An 18,164-nucleotide genomic window follows, 5' to 3' on the forward strand; every position below is an offset into this window, starting at 1 on the left:
CAGGGGGCTCCAGGCCTCCTTCCCAGCTCCCCTCAGCTGGACCATGTTGAGTTACTACCGAGTCCACCAGCTAGGCCTGGGCACCGGGACAGCCGCTGGTCTCTCTTCCGCAGGAAACACCAATAGCATCTTCGCGCTGGACTACATCAGCGGGGCGCTGACCCTGAATGGCCTGCTGGACCGCGAGAACCCGCTCTATAGCCATGGCTTCATCCTCACCGTGAAGGTGAGTCTCAGGCCCACTGGGCAGCTGCCCCCCTTCTGCCACCCCTCCCCGTCCACACGCAGCCCCACCCCTGGGAAAGGCAGCAGGCAGCATTTCACAGCCGCTGTCCACTCTGCATGGGGTGGGGCTTCGTCCCTGTTTCGGCTGCCCATGCTCCATGTTCTCACCCCATGGAAGCCCCAGAGCTCTTGAATTCCCACCCCAGCCCCTGCTGGCTGCCCCCAAGAGTGAGCACTGGGGAGAGGGTGGACGTTGAGGGGGTCCCACCCCTGCCCCCGGCACACACACCATTCATGGCTGACTCTAATTAAAATCAATGGCTTGCTGAGCCTTCGCTGGGAAACCCATTTCGGGGTATGGATCCTGCTGGCCCACAGGGGTCCTTCCCAGCCCCAGTCATCGATCAATGGAGAGGAGGAGTGGCAGAGGCCAGAGGAGGGGCCCAGAAGGGGCAGTGCCCCCAGGCTGGTCCCTGACGGCCTTCCTTGAGACCCTGGGCCTGCCGCAGCCCAAGATAGATTAGCCCTCCTGAGCTCCTTCCCCCTTTCCTCTCCACCCTTGAAGGACCCAGCCGGGGGGCTGGGGGGCGTGCTGATACCGCCCTCCCTCCCTGTACCCCCAGTCCAGCCTCTGGAAGCGGCGCTCATGGAGGAAAGTGCCACCACCAACTCTGTGTGGGCCACTGAGGATCTCTGCTCTATCCTTCCCTACCAGAGACCCTCCAAACCTGGCCAGCTCAGCGGGGGCTCTGGAGGCTGGAGTGGGAACGGGGGTGTCCAGTGCTGAGACGGGATAACCCAGGTCTCTGTGTCACTCTATGGCTGAGCCAGCTCCATTCTCGGCCCGGGAAGAAGCTCAGGCATCTTTGCACACCTGCCAGGAGGTACATGCCTAGCTTCGGGGGCATCACTGCCAACCTGAATATAACTCCCCACCCTTGGGGGCTGGAGCAATAATACAGTGGGGAAGGCACTTCCCTGGCATGCGGCCAACCAGGCTTAATCCCCAGCCCCCCATAGGGTTCCCTGAGCACCCCAGCAATGGTCCCTGCACACAGAGCTAAGCCCTGAGCACCACCGGGTGTGGCCCCCAAACAGCAGGAAACTCTCCAGTCCTACGTATGTTGGTCTGTCTCCCCCCCACCCTGCCCGGTCACTTCCCACGGTGGCTTCTAGAACCCCACTACTTGCGTTTGAAACCTTCTCCTGCCGTGTGCCCGGGTACCTCGCAGCCCCTGCCTGGCTTTCCCATCAGGGACCTTCCTGGGGTTCCTGGAGGTTGGGTCTTCTTCCGAGGGTCTCCCTGGGGAAGCCCCGGTAAGCGCCAGCTTTTCCTGTGCTTGCGGTCACCACATTGATACCTCTGGGCTGTGGTCTGAATGCAGGGCACAGAGCTGAACGATGACCGCACCCCGTCAGACGCCACCGTCACCACCACCTTCAACATCCTGGTCATTGACATCAACGACAACGCCCCCGAGTTCAACAGCTCCGAGTACAGCGTGGCCATCACCGAGCTGGCCCAGGTCGGCTTTGCTCTCCCGCTGTTCATCCAGGTGGTGGACAAGGACGAGGTGAGTCCAGAAATGCGGGGCCTATGTGGACCCCTCGGAGAGACCCGGCGTCTCGGGGCTTCCTTTCCCGGGGGGAAATCTAGAATCACACACGACTGTTTTCCCCCTTCTCCTCGAGGGTGACTGAGGCTGCACACATCAGTAGTGTCTTAATTTAGGACTAAGCCTCTTCAACCCCCGCCCAAAAAAAATTCAGCACATACCATCAGTCTGCGGTTATCTATTTAGAAATGGGATTCGTGATCTCTGTTCTAATCCAGTGTCATAAGGTGTACACACACAAAAGAAGAGTTTTAAAGCAGAGACATTTTGTATGTGACCCCAAAAGACAGTCTTATTCCTGTTTTTCCACGAGAAGAGTGTAAAGTGCTTTTAAAGGAAGCCTGGGGGCCAGGGGTGTGGCTCAAGACATCAGAACGCAGGAGCCCGGCTTCTGGCCTCAAAGCTGCATGGGCCCAAGGGTGGCCACATGCTACCCCCATAACAATGGATGGATGGGTGGGTGGGTGATGGATGGGTGGTGAATGATGGGTGGATGAATGGATGGATGGATGTGTGGATAGATGGATGTGTGGATAGATGGGTGGATGGGTGATGGATGGGTGAATGATGGGTGGATGGATGGATGGATGGATGGATGGATGTGTGGATAGATGGGTGGATGGGTGATGGATGGGTGGATGGGTGATGGATGGGTGAATGATGGGTGGATGAATGGATGGATAGATGGATGGATGGATGTGTGGATAGATGGTGGATGGGTGAATGATGGGTGGATGAATGGATGGATGGATGGATGGATGTGTGGATAGATGGTGGATGGGTGATGGATGGATGGATGGATGGATGATGGATAGGAAGATGTATGGATGGTGGATAGATGGGTGCGTGGATGATGGATAGGTGCATTAATGGACAGATGGATGGATGGTTGGATGAATTGGTGAATGGATGGATGAATAGGTGGATGGATGGTGGATGAAAGGTGGGTGGGTGGGTGGATAGGTGGGTGAGTGGATGGATGAGTGGGTGGGTGGATGGATGGATGGATGGATGGGTAGATAGATGGGTGGTGGATGAACAGATGGATGGATGAGTGGGTGGATAGATGGATGGATAAGTGGATGGACGGATGGGTGGGTGGCTCTATGAATGGGCCTGGGTGCCACAAGGAGACCCTGACAGGGCCTGGGACACTGCATCACTGTACCTGTAGACCTGCTTGGCTAAAGACTGTTGTAAAGTAAGAGTGGAGGAAGTTCCCCCCGGGACACGGGCCAGGATGGGGCAGATCCCATCCTTCCGCCCTCAGCCTGCCTCCAGCCAAGCCTCCCCCGTGTCCCGCCCTTCCCCGCAGCCCTTCCCAGGGCCTCTACTTATTACTGCTCGGGCCAGGCTGCTCAGGAATTCCATTAGGTTTCCCAGCCCGAGGTGCTTCTCCGCAATTACTCCAACGCGACTCATCACTGGCCTTGCTGCGGGGCTGCGGGCGGGTGGGCACTGCCTCCTCCCTGGCTGGGCCTCCCTCTGCTGGGGAAACAACAGAACCTGCCCAGCCCGGACTCCCTTCCCTCCCTCCACACGCTCTCCTGCCCCTCTCCCCCCCTCCCGCCCCCAGTCCCCAGGTCCTTGCAAGTGCCTCTGTCCTGAGTCACTCCACACCTGTCAGTGCAGAGCACCACCATGGGCAGGGGGCTGTGGGGCCCTTGGGGGACGTCCAGCAAGTGTGTCCCCTGTGTTTATCTTCAGGGGCCAGTTGTGTTTTCAGCAAACATATGCCATGTGTGCGTGTCCATTTGAAACAGCACAAAAGTGTGGTGAAGCTGAAAGGTGGTGATGCAAGCAGGCCCTGAGCTGGGCGTCGTGGGGGGGGGGGGGGGGGAGGGCCGGTGGGGCGATACTGGGGGCGGGGGATGGATAAACAGGAATAAGAACAAGTTCCAACATTTTCTCAGCCTTCCTGTGGACCGTCTCGTGGCCCTCTGGAATGAAGGAGCCTCAGTTGCCTGTCACTGTCACTGTCCTCCCGTTGTTCATTGATTTGCTCGAGCGGGCCCAGTAACATCTCCATTGGAGACTTTGTTGTTACTGTGCTTGGCGGGCGAGATACTCTCGGTAGCTTGCCAGGCTCTCCGAGAGGGACGGAGGAATCGAACTCGGGTCAGCCAGGTTGGCTGCGTGCAAGGCAAACGCCCTACCGCTGTGCTATCGCTCCAGCCCCGAGGAGCCTCATTTGAAGCCTGTCCTGTGAGGGCCAGAGATGTGGCTCGGTGCCAGAGCGCTAGCTTTGCATGCGTGAGGCCCTGGGTTCGACCCCTGCACCGTGTGGTCCCCTAAGTGCAGAGCCAGAAATGGCCCCCTGGAGTAATTCTGGGTGTTGCTCTCACACACACACACACACACACACACACACACATATACACACTCCTGGAAAAGGAGAGAGGGAGTAAGGGAGGGAGGGGGGAGGGAGGGGTCCTTCCCTTGGTTTCTGGCCATAACATTGCCCTGGGAGGGGGCCATGCCGCAGGCCATGCTCAGCTGAGGAAGGGGAGGGAGGACGGGCGGGTCCAGGTGAGGCTTCAGCTGGTGGCGGGGAGCGCTGAGAGCACAGACAGACCCTCGGGGGAGTCCAGCAGGGCGGGTGGCCGGTAGTGACCTTTAGAGAGGCCACTTCTCCTGGAAGGAGCCCAGTCTTTGGAGAGGCCTGGGCATGGCCTGTGTGGCTGGTGCGGGGCTTATGTGATGGCCGGCGGGAAGATGGGCAGAGACGCGGCCGGGGCTACGGCCCGATAGGGGCTTGGCTGGGTGTCGGGAATCCCAGGCCCATACTCCTGCACAACCTGCCGCTGGCTAGCGCTGCACCCTTGGGTGTTTCCTGGCCACGTTCCGAGCCTCCCTTTCTCAAGTGTGTGGGAGGCAGTAGCAGGCAGGGCCCATTCCTGTCACAGCTGCAGGCGAGCCCGAAGCACTGTTGCCTCTTGCTGGTCTGCTGGTCTCGCCAGGTGGGCAGGGAGACCCTCTGAGCAGGTGGGCGTGCTGCAGGTTCTCAGGGCCTGCTGGGGTGAGAGGGCTGGAGGAGCACCCACGTCACCCCAGACATTCAGGGACTCCTCCTTGGGGCCACCCTTCAGAACCAAGCAGGTGCCCCACCTGCCTGCCAGGCAGCGGGGGGGCATTGGAGTCGGGGGCACCAAGGAGCTCTGCACAGGACGTGGAGAGAAGGCAGCCGGGACACACACAGGGCTCGGCCCAGAACCTCCCACACACACGGGTCCAGGAAGCATCACCCATACTCATGGAGCACCTCCCACACATGGGTGGGGAGCACTCCCACAGAGCGAGCACTTCCCTCACAGATGGGGAGCACTCCCACACACAACGCCTCCCGCACATGGATAAGGAGCACTCCCACAGAGAGAGAGAGCACTTCCCACACAGATCGGGAGCATTTCCACACACAGAGCACCTCTCACACACAAGGAGCACCTCCCACACATGGATGGGGAGCACTTCCACAGAGAGAGCACTTCCCACACAGATGGGGAGCACTCCCACACACAACGCCTCCCGCACATGGATAAGGAGCACTCCCACAGAGAGAGAGAGCACTTCCCACACAGATCGGGAGCATTTCCACACACAGAGCACCTCCCACACACGAGGAGCACCTCCCACACATGGATGGATAGTACTCCCACACACAGAGCACCTCTCACACAAAAATAGGGAGCACTCCCACGCACAGAGCACCTCCCAAACATGAAGAATCTCCCACACATGGACAGGGAACACTTCCACAAAGAGAGAGAGCACTTCCCACACAGATGGGGAGCACTTCCACACACACGGAGCATTTCCCACACACAGGGAGCACCTCCCACACAGAGATGGATAGTACACTCCCATACATGGAGTACCTCTCACACAAGAATGGGGAGCACTCCCGCACACAGAGCACCTCCCACACATGAAGCATCTCCCACACATCTCCCGCACACAGAGAGCACCTCCTACATTTGTGGGTTCTGGGAGCATCACCCCCGGCAGTGCCAGAACCCCGAGGGCCCCTCACTGCAGCTGGATGAAGGATGCCAAGATCACCCTAACTCTGGAGTGTATCTCAGGCCCCCTTTGCCCAAAGGTTGTCTGAAACATCTGCAGGAATAGGGCAGGGGTGTGCTGGGTCCTTCCTGCCCCTAGTGGCCACTCCACATCCAGGCCTCTGTCAGCATGTCCACTGTAGGCAGGGTGCCTGGCACCCTGGGTGCCATCCCACTGCTCCCTGGGCTGGAGAGTGCCTCCTTCCCAAAGGCCCCCTGGATCCCAAGGCCCACTGTAACGTCACTGGGCTGTCCTGCTGTCCCCATCAGGCGCACCCCGGCCACCCCAAACACCTCCTGGACTGATTCCTAGACAGGGGGTGGGAATGAACCCCCGCTGACGCAGCCAGTCGCTCCATCCCGCCTTCGCATTCTGAGGGAGTCTGATCTGGGAGTCCGGCCCCAGCACCCCAGTACGGATGGGCCCGGCTGCGGGCTCTCAGGGGGCAGCAGCCAGAGCCGAAACTCTCCAGCCTGTCCCGAATTGGGGGACCTGGGAGACCCTCCAGGACAAATCGGGTGGCGCTGTGCCAGGCCTCCTGTTTCTCGCTGTGGGCCAGCTGTGCGGTCATTCTGGGCGAGTGTGTCTGGGCTGAGGGTGATGAGACTCGCAAGGTGTGTTCACAGGCTGGGGTGGGAGGCAGGCGGGGGGCACGAAGAGAGGTCAGGTTCCGGGGTCACAGGCTGGCCGGGGGAGTTGGCCGTGCCCGTGCTCAGGACTCTGTCTCTCCAGGACAGCGAGAGACAGGTGTCCGGGAGGCAGGACTGCCCAGCACTGTACCAGCTGTTAAAGCAGGACCCAATCCCACGGGTGTTGGGGTGGCCCAGGGCTTACCCCGCCTGCAAGAGCCCCACTGCGGGCGGCAGGGGCGCCAGGGTTGATCAGAACAGGAGAGAGGAAAACTGGGTGGCACCTTCCCGATACTCTGCTGGCCTCCCTCCCTGAGTGGGTAACGCTGCCCACCCCGCTCAGGGATTCGGCCCTCTCGGCCTGAGCCTGGCCTGGCCCGACCGTTCCAGACAACAAAGGCGCTTCAGAGAGGTCCTCTCTGGCTCGCGGGGACTCCACCTCCTTGCAAAGGAGTAATTTCTTCTCCGTTGCCCAGCTATAGAAAATACACAGAAGCAGCCTGGCAGGGAGGAGGGAAGGGCAGGCAGAGACACAAAACAACCTATTTGCACCCTATGACAGTTGATATGCAAATAGATGGTTCTAATGCAGATCGCCCAAAGGAAGGCGGCATCTGAGGCTGAGGCCCCCCAAGTCCCTCCCGGTGCGGGAGCTCGGCTCCCCGGTTCAGTTTAGGGCTGTGCAACCTCCTTCCCTGGCCCAGCGGGCAACTCCCGCCTCTCCCCGGGCTCCAGCCAGAAGCCACTTAGGAATCAGGGGCCACTTCCCCGTGGCTCGCCGCACCTGGTGCGTCTGTCCCCGCTTGGATCAGCCTTTCCCCGCAGCCTGCCCTGGCTCTCCCGTCCCGCCTCTCCTTGGAAGGAGCCGGCCACAGGCCTTCAGGGTCTGTCAGCCAGCAGGTGGGGTCTGGGGCGGTGGACGGTTCTGTTCAGCCCTCCTGAAAGGGGGTACTGGGGCTTCCCCCGTCTGTGTCTGCCTCTGCAGGGTTGGGTGAAGGAAGCCAGAAGCTCTGGGCTCTCCCTCCCCCTCCTTCCTCCTCCTTCCTCCTCCTTCTCCTCCCTCTCCTCCCTCCCCCTCCCTGTTCTCCCTCCCCTCCTCTCCCTCCTCCTCCCTCCCTGCTCACACTGAAGGTGCTCTCTCCTGAGAGGTGCAGCCCTGCAGCCATCCTCCTTTCGCTTCTGTTCTCAAGAGGCCGGGCCCCCAACCCCCGCTCTGCAGCCTGGGCCCTGAACCCCTCAGACCTCGGAACCCCCAAGCCCTGGCCCGGCCTTGGGGACAGAAGCTCTCCAGAGCTGAGACTGGCCCAGGGGCCGGTTCCGTCCAGCACCCTGAGCAGCAGCAGAAGCAAGAAACCCACCCGTGTAGTCCCCAAACCACCAAAACAGAAGGGCCCGGCCCAGGACTTTGACTCCTGGGAGGTGTAGGGGGTCTTGGGGAGGGGGGAACTGCAGCTTCCCCTGCAGCAGCTGGGGAAGTCCAGGGAGGAGGAGGTGTACCTTGCTGGAGAGTGACCCCCCACCCCACACACACAGCATCCCTCCAGCCTTCCCAGCTGTCTCCAGGCCCTAACCCGCCCCCAATCCCTGCTGCCTGGGACGGTGAGAGGGAGACTCTTCTCCTGCCAGTTCTGCTCCCCTGCACCCACCCCGTGCCTCAGTGGCCCCCTCTGGTCCCTACCAAGCCTCACCTTCTCCCAGGTGGGGGATACCACCCACTGCTCCTGCCCCTGACGTCCTCCGCCCTCCTTCCCCCAAACTTGCTTCCTCTGCCTCTGCTCCCTCCCTGGGAGGGGGCTGCACCCTGGGGCTCCCTGTTCCTGGGCCCCTCACTGGGTCAGGAGGAGCAAGTGAGACCCCTGGAATAGCTTCGGGAACTCAGAGCTTGGGGGGGGGCAGGATGTGGGTCACGCGTATGCACGTGTGAATGTGTGCGTGTGAATGTCGGTGCTTGTGAGTGAGCCTGTGAGAGTGTGTGCATGTGTACGTGTGAATATGTGTGCATGCGCGTGTGTACCTGTGTGTACGTGTGAGTGTGTGTTCATATATGTGTGAGTGTGTGTGCACATATATGTATGTATGACTGTGAGTGTACATGTGTGCGTGAGTGTGTGTGCGTGGCCCTCGGCTCCGTCCCAAGACTTGTGGCTTGGCGACCGCAGTGCCTGAGTGCAGGCCCTCTGCTGATGCTGACCTGTGACCTCAGGGGTTCTCTCCTCTCCCGCTCTCTCCTCTGACCCAGGGTGGGGACAGTGACAGTGCTGTCACACAGAGCTGCCTTCACCATGCAGTGGGCCCGTCTGCGCGCGGAGAACAGTGCCTGACCCAGAAAAACCTGTCCTCTGAGCCTTAAGCCTCACTTTTTCCTGCCCTGCCCGGTGTGTATTCAGAGACAGTAGTGAAGACTCAGAGAGGCTGCAGGACCTACTCAAAGTCACACAGCCTGTGGGTCAAACTTGACCTCGACCTCAGTCCTCCGCGTGCGCCATAAGCCACAGCCCTGCCACCCCTTCCACCCACCGCCTGTGCTCGCAGGTCTGATCCCAGCAAGCAGGAAGGAGAGGAGGTGGGAAATGGGGGCCCTCCCTGCAGAGGTGATGAGGACACCTCTGCTGGGAGCTAGTCCCTGTTTCCAGCAGCAGAGGACGTGGTTCACTTGTTTGAGGGGCAGAGGGGAAACACACACCGGAGTCACCCACCTCCCCGAGGAGACGCGCCACCAAATAACCAAATACAAAGCAGAGGATGGCAGGGAGGAACGTGGAACGTGTGCGCTGGAATCCTTGTTTTTTTTTGGGGGGGGGGGCACAGAGAGAGATCGGAGCTCGCTCTGCTCGTCTGGGCCCTTATTTGCACCCCCCCCCCCTCATTTCCATTCCACACATGTGCCAGCCGCCAGGGAGCACAGCCCACAACCTTGTTTATTCAAATTTATTTGCACATTTGTCCCCGTTAGTCCGCCCAGTCTGCCCCTGTGGTCCCCAGCCCCGCCCGCGCCACCCCAACGCTCACCAGGCTCCTTTCAGTGGGGGGTTCTCAGTCTGGGGGTGCAGGGGCCCCTCGAATGTGGAAACACACAGCCCCCGGGAGTGTCAGCCACCTGTGACTCTGGCCCCAGGGAACCTCATATTTTTATATCACGTTACAGGGATCACAGCCGTCAGCAAATGCCGTTTCCACTCCTCCCTCACTGCAGGTGACAGCCGGCGTGAGACCTGAATCTCATTCCCTCTCCCCTTCCTTTATCCTTTGTTTGCTGCTGCTGCTGTGGCCAGGACCAGGGGGGCACACACATGCCTGGCTGGGCAGCCTGCCCAGGGCCCACCCTTGAGTTGCGGGGCTCACACCCACGCCCACTCCCTCAGCCAGGGTGCCTGTGTACACACCATCTGGTGGCCCCTGGTCGGGCTGCGTCACCGGTGCCCACACACCTGCTTGCTGAGGTCACACTGCTGGCCGACGGGCGTTCTCACCTGTCCTTAGCCGTGGTACTCAGTTCTGGGGAGGGTGGTGGGGGGTCTCAGAGCTGCCAGGCTGGAATGGGCCCGTATGGTCAGGGCCTGGGGTGACACCGTGGCCACCAGAGAGCTAGCACAGGCATCTCTGATCCAGTTTTCTTCCCCAGCACCACCTAGGTGCCCCCATGCCCCGCCAGGAGGTGATTCTTGAGCCAAGAGTGAGGAGTGGGCCCTGAGCACTGAGGCTGGGGCCCCAAACCCAGGAAAAAAACTCACGGTCTTGTGTTTGCAGACAGGCCCTTTTATCCACAGAGCCCTCCTTTGGCCTCAAATCCCACGTTAATGCATCAACACAGGATTCAACTGTTATGCCCTTTCAAAAAGTCTTTGATGAGAGTCTGTCAGAATAAGTATTGGACTTTGTGAGTTCATGGACTTTATTTTGTGCAGTAAGAATGTTATTCGAGAGGGCCAGGTATGTAGCTCAGAAATCGAGCACTCGTCTTGCCCGTGTAAGATGGTGGATCCCCAACACCTCAAAAAATAAACAGAAATAACATTATTTGGGAAGGGACCCAGGGGCTGCCAGAGGGGTCCATGGCACAGAAAAAAAAACATAAGATTCCCCCCCACCACCCTGAATACCTTTACTGTGTGGGTCTCCATTGGCTGGGACCCCTGGGCCTCTTGAATCTGGGTGCTTGTACTCCTCAATGCTGGGAACTTACCACATGGGATTTCTTTGATAATCAATGTTTTTTGGATTTTTTTTTGTTTTTTTTTGTTTGTTTGCTTGCTTTTTGGGTCATACCCGGCAATGCACAGGGTTTGCTCCTGGCTCTCAGAAGTCACTCCTGGCGGTGCTCAGGGGACCATATGGGATGCTGGGAATCGAACCCTGGTCGGCCGCATGCAAGGCAAATGCCCTACTAGCTGTGCTATTGCTACAGCCACAATCATTCTTTTTTTCTCTTTTTTTTTAATGTAGGAGTACTGCTTTTTTTTTTCCAGCCATTGATTATGCTGATTGAATTGGGCATAAACTCCACGTTACTTTTTTTTAAATTAAAAAAATAATAGTAATCCAGCACTCAATCCCTCTGCCAGTGTACGTGTCCCACAACCAATGTCCCCTGTTTCCCTCCCACCATCCACCCGAACCCCACCCCCACCACCCCCAGCCTCCCTCGACGGGAGGCGATTTCTTTCTTGCTCTCTCTCTCCTTTTCCTTCTGGGCATTATGGTTTGCAGTCCAGGTGCTAAGAGGTCATAGTGTTTGTTCAGGGCATTCGGTATTTGTATTGGGACGGTAAGGCTGGAGTCGCTCTTCAACTGGGTGGCAGCTTTGGGGTTTGGATGTGACTAGGAGGCTTCCAGAAGTACAGGGAGGTGAGGGGAGGTAGCCCATCCCAACCCTGAGAAAGCCTGGAGATTTCAGTCACAAAACCCACCTACCCGAATTTTCAGCCAATTATATCCTGGGGAGGTCCGTCCTGAGACAGTGGAGTCAGGCCAGGGGTATGGTGATGATTTGGACTGTGGAAGCAAGCGGCTGCCAGGGGCTCTGCTTGGGCAGGCACCACCCTAACCTGCCCCCTTCCATTTTACCCTGGTCTGTTCAGCCCTGCGTAGATCCGAGAGTAACTGTGACTTTTGACCTCTTTTGAGAATTATTTATGGATCTCTGAAGCAAGGTCAATAGTAGAGCTTACTAGTGGTGGCGCTGGGGTTGGCCTGTGGGGGTGACTGCCAGTGCTGCCGGGAGTATTGGGGAGTTGGGGAGGTAGCCTATCTCGACCCCAAGAAAGCCCGGAGATTTCAGTCACAAAATCCGCATACCTGAATTTTCAGCCGATTATATCTTGATGAGTCCGTCCTGAGACGGTGGAGTCAGGGCAGGGGCTTGGCGGCGATTTTGGGTTGTAGAAGGAAGCGGTGACTAATGATTCTTCGTCAAAATTGCTTTCCTCTTCTCGGGGCTTCCCTGACTCTTTCGTTGTTCCTCTTGAGTTCATCCCATCATTCTCTCGTGACCCATTCATTGATTCTGAGGGTCCCCCACACACATTCTGTTGTTTTCTACAGGTTTCTTGCATCTCATCTTGGAACTGACTGGCCTTTCCCTGCAGCTGCTCTTGCTCTGTCTGTCACCTGGGCCTTCCTTCCAGTCTCCATTTCACCCATCAAGTTCTCCAGTGCTGTCATTTCTGACTGGAGTTTTCTCATTTTTGCTGGCATGCTTTTTTTTTTCTTTTGGGGTCACACCCAGCGATGCTCAGGGGTTATTCCTGGCTCTGCACTCAGGAATTACTCCTGGCAGTGCTTGGGGGACCGTATGGGATGCCGGGGATTGAACCCGGGTTGGCCGCGTGCAAGGCAAACGCCCTCCCCGCTGTGCTATCACTCCGGCCCCTTCGCTGACATACTTTAAAAAAAAATTTTTTTTTGGGGGGGAGGCTGGAGTAATGAAACAGTGCTTAAGTCACTTACCTTCCACATGACCAACCCGAGTTCAATCCCCGGCACCCCACATGGTCCCCCAGCCACTGCCAGGAGTGATCCCCAAATGCAGAGCCAGAAGTAAGCCCTGAGCACCGCTGGGTGTGGCCCCCAAACAAAACGGAAACAGATTTACTTTTTGGATTACAGGGATATCAATAATGTTTCTCATGGACATAATTCCATCCCCTCACTCTCCCACCCCCCAACTCAGTTGTGGGTCAGTGCCCCCGTTGTGTTGCCCTTGGAGCGGTGTGGCTGCCCTACTGTGTGTCATTAAGTCCCACATCTGAAACAGATCATTCTGCGTCTCTCCTTCCTCCTGACTGACTCTCTTGCTCACACGATGTCGTCCAGTTCCAGCCACGTCACTGCAGACAGCTTGGCTGTTCTCCTGCCTTCCCGTGCTTTACTGACTACCTATACGTTGGTGATTTGAGTGCGTGGGACATTCTCCCGAAGTCCTTACCTGAGAGGTCATCAAGGCCCATGGCCCGCTCTACTCCAGTCCTGACCCAGTCTCCCAGGCTACGATCCTCACTCACTCATCGTGGTGGGATTCCCTGCTGTGTGTTGCAGGCTGGGGGTGATTCCCGAGGGCCTCCCGAGGGCCTTCCCCAGACGGGAACGCTCTGAGGTGTTGCGTCTTCCTTCCCCTCTGGAGCTTCCCTAGCCGATTTTTCTGTTCTTCCCTCATTGTTTGGAGTTCTGTGTGAGGGTTCTGGGAGACTTGGCGGTATCACAGGCCCTGCCCCGCTCTGGTGTAGCTCTGGTGATTCCCTTTCCACTGTGACTACCTTTGTAAGTTTTTGTGGGACAATGTGGTTGGAGCTAGAATTAATTAAATTGTTATCAGGAATATGTGTGTGTTTCGGGGGAGTGGGGGAATCAAACCACCACAAAGTTTGGGGCTTCACAGCGGGAGTCCCAAGTGGGCTCTGCCTGAGAGGGAAGTCACAGCCCTGCTTCTGTGGCAGGGCAGGGGGAGATGGCGCCGGGTAGGAGGTGGGGTGGGCTGTGGTGGCCCCGGGGACACCCGAGGCTGTGTGCTCGGACTGGGGTCCGGTGAGGTTGGCTCTGGGTTCATCCGTTATCTATCTGGAGACTCCCATTCTGACTGCCTCCCGGGAAGCTCAGCTCCCCCGCAGAACTGACCTTCTCGGCCCCATGTCCATCTGGCGTGGCCTGGGGCGAGGTGGGGGCAGGGAGGCGGGGTCTGACGCTGTTCCGTGGGGTCAGTTCTCCTGCTGCGGACTCTGCTCCCCGGCCCCGTGAATGCGCCTCCTGTGAGTTCTGTGTCCGAGACACGGGAGACGGGTGTCCCGCCACCTCAGCCTCTGCTGTCACCGGAGGTCTCCTTCCTCCTTCCTCCACCCCATCCTGGAGCTCGGTGGTTTTGTCCTCACCCGCTGTCCCTCTGCTGCGGAGGCCGTCCAGGGAGGTTTCCGTTTCACCGACCGAGTCTCTCCGTTCTGTCGTCTCTGGGATTTCCTCATTTCTGCTCTCACATCCTCTTACTGGTGCTTCTTTCCATCCACTGTTTCTTCGAGCTCCTTAAACTCCCTCCACAATTCCTCTCTCAGGCCCTCTCCAGGAAGGTTCCAGAGCTGCTGTTACTGGCCTTCCCGGCCGGCACCTTCACTCACGGAGCCTCTCGGACTCTGCGTGGCTTTCCCGTTGAGACATTTGCAGCTGGAGTCATTTCCCGTGGGGTTCTGTGTGCCTAGTGATGCAGTGAGGGCGTCTCTGTGTGCGCGGGCTGAGTTCTGGAGAGGAAACGTGCAGTGGAGGCTAGTGGCCACGTTCTTCACAGGCAGGGATAGTCCTGACCCTGGCGCGCAGGATGCCAACTCTGAGTACCAAGCCAGGCCCCCCTGACCCCGCCGGCACTCACCCTCAGAGTCCTGGACCTCTCCGGGAGGGTCCCTACTGCCCGCACGGCCCCTCCCAGCTCCTGTGGCCCCGCGTGGGCCCCTACGCCCTCCTTTGTCTTCCTGTTTTCCAGGCAGGATGGTTGAACTAGGAACCACAGCCAGGAAGTGTTGGGGGTGGGGGTGGTCTGCACCTGCATCCCTGCTGGGTTTGTTCCTGCACAGATGATCATCCAGTTTTCCAGTCCACCCTCTCCTTGGGGAGATAAAGGGTCCGGCAGGAGGTCACTCCTGTGACTGGACTCACCTCAGCACCTCTCACCTGGGGGGGCTGTCGCTGGGAGGAGAAGCTCAGGGGTAGTGGGGGTGTAGGTGAGTATGTATGTGTGCCCAGTATTGTGTGTGTGCACATGTGAATATGCGATTGTGTGTTGTGTGCGTTTTGTGTGTGAATGTGGATATGAGTGTTGTGTGCATTGTACGTTGCGTGTGTGTATAGATGTGAACATGTTGTGTGTGTGTGTGGCCCATGCATGCGTGTAAGTGTGTATATAGGTGTGTGTGTTGAGTGTGAATGTGTGTGGCCCGTGCGTGTGTACAAATGTATGTTGTGTTGAATGTGTGTGGCCCGTGTGTGTGTGCAAATGTATCTGTGAGTGTGTGTGTGTGCGTGAGGGACTGAGTGACTTCCCTGCATATCTGGCCTGAGTTTCTAGAGAAATAGAGTTCTTATTTGCTGAGACGGGGGGGGGGGGGGGGGGCAGCAGGCCTGCTGAGGGGAAGGTTTGACGAGCTGGCGAGACATCCTGGGGGGTTGCGGGCAGCTGTGTGTGCTGTGAAGGTCCAGCTTAGGTCCCTGGGGTAGGGACCCTCATGTTCTGGGTCGGATTTGGCGAGTGCCACAGTGCGAAAACAGAAATGAAGTGTCACGGGGAGCCAAGGGACAGAGCGAAACCCCCGGGTCACGGGTCACACTCAGGGACTGGGTGTTGGAGCAGAAAGAAGCTGAAAGGGAACCGCCAGGTGGGGGTAGGAGGTGGAGGAGGGGGGAGGCAGCGGAGGAGGGAGAGTGGCTGGGGCGGGGGCCAGCGGCTGGCTGTCTCGGACTTGGCAGCCGGCATCCGTCAGGAAGCACAATTAGCATACGTATCTGTGTTTACTTTCCTCTTTTCAGCGTAATGACTTTTAATTGCCCTCATTAGAGAAAGTCCAAACCCACTGGCATTTACAGAGCAGGCTCGCCAGGGCTTTCTTCTGGTGTAAAACCCGGAGCCAGACTCTCTCCTCGCACCTGCCCTCACCCCGGCTCCGGGTGGGGGGGTGGGTGCTCAGCCCCTGGGAGGGGGACACAGTGGGGGGACCCGCACCTGCTGGGGCCACACTGGCTCAGACACCAGCGGCCTCAGCAAAGGCACCCACAGGGACCCACACGCCAGTGCAGGGGACCTCAAGGCTGCACCCCAGCCTCGCTTTGGGGTGCAGAGGGACGGCTTGAGGGAGCACCTGCGGGGCCTTTGGGTGGTCGCCGGGCCTCTCTGGGTGGGGGGGGGACATGTACCCACACATCCCTTTTCTCCAGGCAAGTGACTGAACTAAGGTTAGTCTCTGCCTGCAACCACACCCCACCTCCCCAGAGCTGGAGCGGCTGCACATGGGACCCCGTGGCCCATGGACGCAGGCAGCCCCTCCTGCTCCCCTGCTGCTGACCGCCCATAAGCAGAAGGCAGGTGGCCACAGTGCCCTTGGGTGGCTGCCAGAGCCAGGGGCAAGTGGGAGCCTCTGGGTGCTCCTGGGTACTCCTAGGTGTCCCACGCTTTAGGGTCTTACCTGGGTCTGGGGGGATGGGCTGGGGGTGGAGGGGACGCCGTGGACGACCGTGGGGTCCCCAGGAAAGGCAGGCGCAGGGTGATGCTAGTGTGGCCTGCAGGAGCTGAGGGGGCAGGAGGGGACAGGCTGGACCGGAGGGACAGAGGTGGGGCCGGGCAGCGGCCAGCCTCTCCCTCAGCATCTGTCTTTGTCAGCGTCTCTTTTTCTCTCCTTCCCACCGCAGTGGGTTCCCACAGCCGCCCATGCCCGCACGCCTTTGTCTGTTCACCCCTGGCCACCATGTGCAGACCCGAGGGTGTGGAACGTGTCCGGGGGTCAGGGCAGGCCTGGGTGGCTGTGCGTGGGTCTCACCTGAAGGTGTCCTGCTGGGGGGTGGCGGAGGGACTCAGACCCGCTCCTGAGGCTGCCCTGCCCCCAAGAGCGCACACACACCCTGGGCTCTGCCCTCCAGGCCTCCTTCAGCCACGAGACGCCCCTCTGGGAAGGGCAGCCCCAGAGGGCAGGGGGGGCCTGAGGCCACAGGGCTGTCCTGGCCCTGGGTGCTGGGCACTCAGCTCCCCCAGGCTCTGGGCTGGGGGTCTGACGGCAGCTGGAGAGGCCCAGAGTGTAAACGGGTATATTAGCCGTGATGCTCCCCCCGGCTTGCGTCTGGTGGGCAGATTTCTGCACCTTGCCACGCATTTCTCTCTCTGTGGGAGCAGGGAAATAGTCTTAGCATGGGAAATAGAGCCGGGCAACTGCTGAGACGGTCCAGCTCTGGCTGGGCCCCGCCTTCCTGCTCCCCATCCTGCAGGCCCATCTCCTCCACCCCCAGCCCCAGGGGCCCCAGGAGGAGGGCAGCCATGGGTGCACCTAGGACTGGCTGTGGGTGCTGCGTGTCCTTACGTCCACACTCTCCTTCCTGCACCACTGAAGACATGCTTCCCCTTCACACCCCCTCCCAGGGAGGAACCACAGCCCCGATGGCCCCTGGGGGCCTGGGGCATGAGGAATGGAGCCCCTGGAACTCCTCACCCCGCCTTGGCCCCATCGCCTTCCCAGCCAGGCCCCGGAGAGGGCCCTGCTCCCCCCCGCCCCAGATGCTACCAGATGTGACAGTCTGGCACCTGGAGCTGGGGCCACCAGGGCTAGTGCCACCTGGGGGTGGATGCGGTTCATTCTGCTGTGCCAGGGGGCACCTATGTACGTCCCTCTCCCTGATGGGCGTTGAGCACCTGCCCTTCCATCATTGCGGCCTGGGGAGCACCTCAGGGCAGGGGCGAAGGGCCCAGCACCCAAGGGCCTCCATGCGAGGCAGCCATGCCGGCCTACCCCTGTTGGGCCCTCGGGGACACGCTTTGCAGAACTCGGTACCCCAGAGCCCCCACAGTCCCGCCCGTGAGGACCAGCACCCCCAGTTGAAGGCAGCTTGTTCACAGGCAGGAAAACAGGCTCTGGTGGGACAGGCCGGGTGCAGAGGGGCAGAGAGTAGGCTGGCCACTGCCCGGGGCTCTCGGGGGTCTGGGGTGAGGGGTGGGACTTGCAGCGGGGTGTTGGGGGTGGAGCAAGGGAAAGGCCCAGAAGGACGGGATTCCCACAGTGCTCCGGGGCGAGGCCTGCTCCTGGGCATGGGATTCCAGAAGAGCTGGTCCTCGGTTTTACCTCAGTGCAGTCGCCGGGTGAGTGGTTCGGGTCCTCTGCCACAAAAGCTGAGACCGGCTCGGGGCCCGCCAGGCCAGGTCCGCGTCCAGGGGAGAAGCGCCCGCCCGCCCGCCCGCCCCGCGCGTCCCTCTCGTCCTAGAGGAGGCGTCCAGATGTCTGGGCCCGGGACTCGACAGCTCTCTTGTATTCTTCGCCCCGGAGTGCCAGCTGCCAATCGGATTGAATTAGATTTCACAGGGGTTTTTGCAATACATGGAATTCACCAGCAAATTACTCTTAAAGAGGGAAAATCAATCATTTGGAGCAGAGATAAGCTGAAGGCAAGGCAGCCTGGGATTGAT

At 59.4% G+C, this 18,164-nt stretch overlaps 1 protein-coding gene across 1 annotated transcript in view; it reads left to right on the forward strand.

Annotated features, from left to right (window-relative positions):
• The window catches only part of LOC130022617 (cadherin-23-like), a 320,780-nt gene that overhangs the window by 218,237 nt on the left and 84,379 nt on the right, over positions 1–18,164 (forward strand). The window contains exons 10-11 of the mRNA XM_056113382.1: positions 114–226; positions 1,611–1,799. Coding sequence (XP_055969357.1) covers positions 114–226; positions 1,611–1,799 — 302 coding nt within the window. The remainder of the gene's footprint in view (positions 1–113; positions 227–1,610; positions 1,800–18,164) is intronic.

This window comes from Sorex fumeus, unplaced genomic scaffold (genome assembly GCF_029834395.1).
Source record: "Sorex fumeus unplaced genomic scaffold, SorFum_2.1 ptg000020l, whole genome shotgun sequence".
Taxonomy (NCBI): domain Eukaryota; kingdom Metazoa; phylum Chordata; class Mammalia; order Eulipotyphla; family Soricidae; genus Sorex; species Sorex fumeus.